The sequence below is a fragment of the Neltuma alba genome, unplaced genomic scaffold (assembly GCF_004799145.2).
Source record: "Neltuma alba isolate B1F8T4 unplaced genomic scaffold, ASM479914v2 tig00012535_pilon, whole genome shotgun sequence".
NCBI lineage: Eukaryota > Viridiplantae > Streptophyta > Magnoliopsida > Fabales > Fabaceae > Neltuma > Neltuma alba.
In genome coordinates this window covers 716,285-723,339 of record NW_021637000.1, presented here as the reverse complement: position 1 = coordinate 723,339, position 7,055 = coordinate 716,285, and the positions used below count along the sequence as shown (strand labels likewise).

Genomic DNA, 7,055 nt, shown 5'->3' with positions numbered 1-7,055 from the left:
TCATCGATTTAGGGTGTGTTTGGATAAAACCAAACCATGGTTTGGAGAATAGCTTCTGAAAAATAAATTCTGGAGAGAATAGGTTTTATGAAAAAGTGATTCTGAGAAGTGAGGGTGTTTGGATAATTGTTACCAGAAGCACTTTTTATATGTGCAAATTACTAAAAAGGGCATAAATTAATATTATAATTATATAAGGGATAGATTTTATAATATATTTTGATTTGAAGAAATAAAATTGTTAATAAAATAATTTTTACTAACATAATTAATAATATATAAGATAATATAACTAATAAATAATTAATATGTGTATATATATTTATAAATTATAAGATTAAATAGTGAAGAACCGAGTGTGGAATGAAGAGTGAGACATCAATTATGGGGACTGCTTTGTCATATACTGTTAAGCCCATACCAATATCTGGAAAATTTGAGCTAGAAGCAACTTCAAACTACTTCTGCTGAAACCATGGTTTTGGGGTTCAAAACCATGGTTTGACTCCAAACCATGGTTTCACATTTTCTGTCCCTGTTTGGCTGGTTTCTTTTCCAAACTATGGTTTGGAAGGACATCCAAACAGGGCCTTAATCCCAGTTTCCTATTCGTCCTTACGTCCGAATCAGGCCTGGCATCAGTTTTTCCAATTTTTAATATTATGATTCATTATTCTTCCAAATTTTTATACTGTGCTCCGTGCTTACATCTTCCACTTCCAACCCTTCTCCCTCCTCTCGGGCTCCCACAAACTAACAATCACATTTCCCCATTTGCCCCTGCTGTCACAATGGGCTCAATCTGGCCCAATATCCTTGCCTCCAAATGGGCTTGGACCCTAGACACTCGCCCGGCCCCAAAAAAGCAATAACGGTGTCGTCACTGTCAGGATATCCTTTCCATTTTTTTTAACCTGCCATCAGTCGTTAGGATATCCATGTAACCGCCGCTAGTCCTTCCCCTTGGATGTAGATCATCAACATGGTTTCATATTTTATTTCAATAATAAGAGTGGTGGTAGTAATAATAATAATACTCTTAAACATAGACGTGGTCAGTATTTTCATACATCTAAAAAAAATTCATAACGCAAGGATGATTAGTTTTGCCAGAATCAATATGTACAGTTGGACCTTTCATCAGGAAACAACCCAAGAATATACACATAAAATTGCTGCATTTCCTGTCATGTGGAATGTATATACATGAAGGATTGTTGTACCATCATGTTTCATCAGGCTTTGGCTCAAGAACGACAGGGATCTTCTCCTTGTGGTCACCTCGCAAGACCTCCACCGTCACCTGAAAATCAACCCACATAACTAACAATTATCGCTCCATTATATATACTCGAGAGGAGTCTACGGTTCTGACTTCAACCAGAAATTAGAGGGTATTAACCCAAATTCAGACATACTGAACACGGGATATTACTAAGACCAGCAACTCAAAATGGATTAAGAAAACAGATCCCGTGGACACTGTAGGCTCTTTCCTCCTAGAATGAACTTGTACTGTCTAGTATATGTTTTTTACTGTTCAGATTGACTTCAGATGCGCATGTTCCCATGAAAATCTACGAGGTCAATAGAGGAAACTGCATTAAAGACATACCGTATCACCCACTTTACACTGGTCAAGAATTCTGTACAAATCGCTTCCATTAGTAACCTTTTTACCATTCACAGACGTTATTATGTCACCTAAAATAAGCCTGCCGTATGAATCGCGTTTGGTTGGCAGCAAGCCCTGCAAAACAGAAATTTTGACTAGCACTGTCAGCATAAACCCTACAACTGGAAAAGTTCGAAGTTGTAGCCATGAATGCAAATCAAGCTGTGAAGCACTTAAATGCGTGACGGGAAGTGAAATCACATTCCCAGAATACGTAACAAATGAGGCTTAATGTAAGAATATGCATACTGCTTTCCCAGCCGGGCCATTGGCAGGTGCATCTAAGACAAGAACTCCACTAACACCCAACTGCTCCACCGATTGATCAGGTGCAAACTTAATTCCCAGAATAGGTCTTGTGACCTTTCCAAACCTCACCAGCTGGTCAACAATGCCATTTACCTAGATATGTAATATAAGAAGCACATGAGCTATTACAGCACAAGTAAACAGAGCCATAACGTCTCACCAAAGGTTGAATTATAATAAAAGGTCTAAGTAAAAGCTCACAGTATCCACTGGAATAGAAAATCCAACACCCGAGGATGCGCCTGATGGAGAATATATAGCTGTATTTATCCCGATGAGGTTTCCAGAACTATCCAAGAGTGGCCCTCCGCTGTTACCAGGATTAATTGCAGCATCTGTTTGTATAACATCTTGAATTGGGCGACCAGTAGCAGCAGAACTGATTTCTCGACGAAGTCCACTATTGACAATTGACAATGAATGGATTAGTAACACAATCAGCACAAAAGAGGGACAAAAGGATTAGCAAAAGCAACAAGACATTGTATATTTATGATGTTTAAACCTGAAAATTGAACTCTATTTCTCGTTTGACAGCCTTGCCCAAGAAAAGAAAAAGTTTCAAGATAGAGGAAAAGGTATTGTTGAATGAGGCGTATTCAATTCTTAAAGGGATAAGAAGCATCCATTTTCACGCACAAAAGTTTCTTTAGCTTAAATACTCTCCGCATCCCTCTCTCCCTTGTCTGGCAAAACCTTTTCATTTCTCTATGGGATCCTCATTCTTCTCCCTCTTATTCATATCACCGTTGAATAATATCAGCAGGTTATAACAATAAATGCAAAAGCCCGTCTATTTTTCTAACAATGTAGTTGTTGCACAACACAAACACCAGGCATTGATAATGTGATTAATGACAGCTAAAATAATTCTTACATCTTCCTTGGTGCTTATAAAATAAAATTTGCAATTTGGTTTAAGAGAGCTAAAGAGCACAAAAATGAATATAAGAAGAGTCCACTGCAGCAATTTAGTTTTACAACACCTAAATAGACCACAGCTATAGGTTAATTATATTATAATATATTCACTATATTGATTTTATACCTGATTACGCCAGTTGTAAGAGTATGGTCAAGTCCAAACTGCACGGAAGATAAATTATCACGGGGGGTGATTAGTCAGTCAATTATCAAGAAAGGCATCAATTATAAGGTCAAGTGTCCAATGAACCACATAGCAACAATCATCACAGGTTATCACTTTTCTTAAGATCTTAGGAAAGCATCATTAGTTCTCACCGGGTTTCCAATCGCAAACACCTTCTGACCAACAAGTAAGTCAGCAGAAATACCAATAGGTATGGGTCTGAGTTTGTCTTTCGGCGCCTCAACACGCAAGACAGCAACATCCTTGTCTTGATCAAAGCCAACAATTTTTGCATCATAAGTTGACTGGTCAGCAAGAGTGACCCTGCACATAACTAGCATAATTTTGATAGAAGAAAATTTACGTGTGCATTGTGAACCATCTTAACATGCGGATCTATAACCCAGTTCCAAAGTTTCTGATCAGAGCTTTCAACTTAAAGAAATCAAACATATGACACATCTAACTAAATGCAAAACAACCACTGAAGAAGTTGCTAAATATACACCTTTTTGAACTCCTAATTTGTTGCCGAGGCAAACGTTTTAATGCAGAATATGCACACTCTTGGCTGCATAACTTATAAGCTCAAAAACGTGCCAGCACCATACAGGACTGAAGGGCAAACATATCAGGGTCGGATCAACAGATCCTATCTTTCAACTAAAAGCGACAGTTGAAAGCAGGATTTCAAGTGGTACTGATCAGATTCATGAAAATATTCAAAATTTGCCAACCTGAGATCGGAAGCACCGCGGATGACATGATAATTGGTTACAATATGACCCTCTTTGTCCCAAACAAAGCCAGACCCAGAACCCTGCGGAACCTCCAACACGTCCAACGTAAACGCATCCTGCCTAAATCCACACACCATGGCAACTCCTCAGAAACATTACAATGAAGGATTTTTTTTTTTTTTTTTTTTAAAGCATCTTCAACGGTAACGATAGCAAATAAATGAATAATCATACGAACAGGAAAATGAATTCTCATAGAAATTACGCCCACCTGACGGCAAGGTTGGTTATGTATACAACAGAGGGGGTGTTCTCTTGAAAGAGACGCACAGTGGCGAGCTCATCGGTCTGCAATTTCCTGGGTGTAGTGACCACGAAGGCAGAGGCGGAGTCCACATCGGCAAGAAATAGGGCGGAAGATAAAGCCACGGAAGTGCAGAGAATGAGAAGAGAATCGAAAGCGGACGAAAGGGAGGTTTTAATGGGGCCGAGTTTGAGAAAACAAGCGGGAGCAATGGTTGGAGGGCTGCGAGAGTTGAGAAGCGGAGAAGAGCGAAGAAGGCAGAAGGAAGAGGAAAAAGGGAGAATGGCTGTGCGGGAATGGAGATGGAGGGATTTGGGAAGATAAGGCGAGAGCTTCTTCAGCGGGTGAGCGCCGTGGAACAATGTGGAAACCGGTGAAGTAGCGCTCGCCATTTCTGTCTGGACAGCAGAAGCTGCCTGCCTTGCCAATGGATTGACTTGGAGTCGCGTGCCTTTTTCCCCAAAGTGTGTGGTGGAGTATAACTTCGCATAATAATAATATTATTAAATGACTAATTAGTTATTAATAATATTAAACCACACATTTTCAAAATAAAAATAAAAATATTAAACTACACGTTTCCAAAATATGTATTATTATAAATTACTCTTCCGGTTCTTAATATAAGACCTATTTAACTAATTTGATTAGATTAAAAAAGTTAAGTAAGTTAATTAATTATAAAAAATATGACATGTTTTTCTTAAAATATTATAAATATTTTTATTAATATTTTTTCTCTCTCACTTAGTTGATTATAATTGAAGAAGTATTCATAAAAGTAATTTTAATCAAAATTAACTTAATAATGAGCTTTTAAGGACTGGACGAGTATTAAACTACCTTAGTTTGAGATCATGGGATCAATGGCATTACTAATAGTGTTTTCATAATTTATACTGGACTGCATGAAATAAATATGCAATCATCCCAAAAAAAAAATGTAAGAAACTATAAAATTTTCAAAAATTGATTTTGAAGTTATTCAAGCACTGCCTAATATTTATATTGCAAAAAAGCCTCCATAAATAACCCCGAATGTTGCTGTTGTGAATAATAATAATTAATTACTGTGTCCAGAAGCTTTTTCGACCTCCCAGAGGAGAAACTCCAGTATCTTCTCAGTGCTCCGTCCAGATATTACTTTCTAGTTAGTTATTTTAATTTCTCTAATGTTCCTCTTATTAAGGAATCTGTAATTAAAGATCTTGCACAGCCGAAATGCTGTCTTTATTTTTATGATACTGTAACCTGACTTATTTTCTGGTTTTATTAATGCATATTTCCTTTCTTAAAAAAAGTAATGTTAGTTAATAATTAATTATTGCAAGATTGGGAAAATAGGATAATTGCCTTCGACATGTAATCATCAACGGTACAATTAAATCTGGGTCGGACCCGAGGGGATAGATTTCAAAAGACGACAATGGGCTGAGCTGGAAGGCTTTCATGTTGAGCTGGGCTGGGATCAGCCCAATAACTGCAAGAGGACCAAAACAGAGTGCGAAGTAAATTACGGGGACTTTTTCTTTTTTCGGATACAATTACAGAGACAGTGGGTCAATGAAATTTATGAAAACATTGAAGAATTTCACAGGGCATGTTGGTTCGGGTTTAAGAGACCCGCGTGGACAAGGGATGCCTCACCTCAAGTAAGGCAACCGAAGAACCAAAATTAAACAAGGGAAAAACAGAACGGAAGAAATTTAGAAAAGTGGGTAATGCTGCGTTCATCATAATGTGATTTTTCAATTTTAATCAAAGACCTATTTTTTATATTTTAATTTTAATGTGTGTGTGTATATATATAGAGAGAGAAAGAGGGGAGCATCATTAATATGTAAGTCCTTGAATATGATGCGCGACTTCACCCAGCGCGATTGGATTGTTATATCCTAAGCAAGTATGGTGACGGCTAAACAGACAGAGTTCATCCATTTGTAATTTTCATTCGAGTGGCTGAAAAATGATTTTGCATCTTTTGTCTTGAATAATACTACCTCCTACCTTAAATGCATAAAAGTTCGCTTCTTTACATTCTAATTTATTTTGTTTCTCATTATTTATTTATTTTTTAAAATAGCTCTCATGATGACTGTATATGTTAAAGAGTTTTTTATTATAATGCATACGTGATTATTAGGGATGTTTTATGAAAAGCAACACGTATTTATTATAAATAATAAATTTAATTATTTTTTTTAATATTTATTGAAAGTAGCATGGCAGCACCCATGACGACTGAATATGCCGTTTTTGTGTTGCGAGTGCGATCAATGGAAAAAGCGCGGCTTCCTGGCCAGTGGAAGGGACTCCAATTTTCTTTTTGTGGATGGCTTTTGCATTGGCCCTCCCTCAACCGGAAGGGTCGCCCTCGTGCGTGGGACCCCCCAACTCATGGAATGCGGAACCTGTTCGCGCCAACTTCTGCGGCCCAGCATCATTTAATTATGTTCGTGTGATTTTCTTCGCCACACAATCCCGCCAACTCCAAACCATCACCATACTGCATGCAACCTTTGTACTTACACCCCCTCACATTATCATAATAAAATAGCAAGAGTATTTGTCGTCACTTAAGTAATCAACCAGTATTGAGTAAGCATTCAAGTACCCTTATGTGTGTAACGGCATGTTTAAGAGGGATGTACTTTTTTTGCTTTCACTGTGCTAAAAAGATTAGTTTCTATTATTGTTTCAAATATTCTCTCGTCCCTAGATGACTATTGGCAATAATATATGGCATCTAATATCAACCCCCCCCCCCAAAAAAAAAAACTAAACCTTCAGCCTTCATTGGGTTTGATATGTAATTATTATTGTGGTCCAAAATCATGATTAGTAGGCACACATATTTTCTTCCAAGTATTCAGATCTAAGCATTTCCTCTCTCTTTTTTGCCTTTTTTTTGGGGTCCGCGCGCAAAATTATACATTT

The 7,055-nt window shown here is 37.4% G+C and overlaps 1 protein-coding gene across 1 annotated transcript; it reads right to left on the bottom strand.

The window, feature by feature from the left end:
- Nucleotides 1-1,004: 1,004 nt before the first annotated feature.
- LOC114728474 (protease Do-like 1, chloroplastic) lies at nt 1,005-4,568 on the bottom strand. Its single transcript, XM_028915390.1, has 8 exons — nt 4,086-4,568; nt 3,812-3,934; nt 3,227-3,398; nt 3,033-3,070; nt 2,186-2,384; nt 1,925-2,077; nt 1,616-1,750; nt 1,005-1,303 (listed from the first exon to the last, which is right to left on the bottom strand). Exons 1-8 carry the CDS (start codon nt 4,508-4,510, stop codon nt 1,226-1,228), a joined length of 1,323 nt encoding a protein of 440 aa, XP_028771223.1. The 5' UTR covers nt 4,511-4,568; the 3' UTR covers nt 1,005-1,225.
- Between the last annotated feature and the right edge of the window lie 2,487 nt (nt 4,569-7,055).

Bases quoted from the DNA above. Each gene is read 5' to 3' on its own strand.
- LOC114728474 (XM_028915390.1), bottom strand. From the start codon at position 4,510: ATGGCGAGCGCTACTTCACCGGTTTCCACATTGTTCCACGGCGCTCAC. The intron at 2,385-3,032 runs GTATAAAATCAA...AATTGTCAATAG, and splicing joins CTTACAACTGGCGTAATCAG to TGGACTTCGTCGAGAAATCA. The intron at 1,751-1,924 runs GTATGCATATTC...TCTGTTTTGCAG, and splicing joins ATGGCCCGGCTGGGAAAGCA to GGCTTGCTGCCAACCAAACG.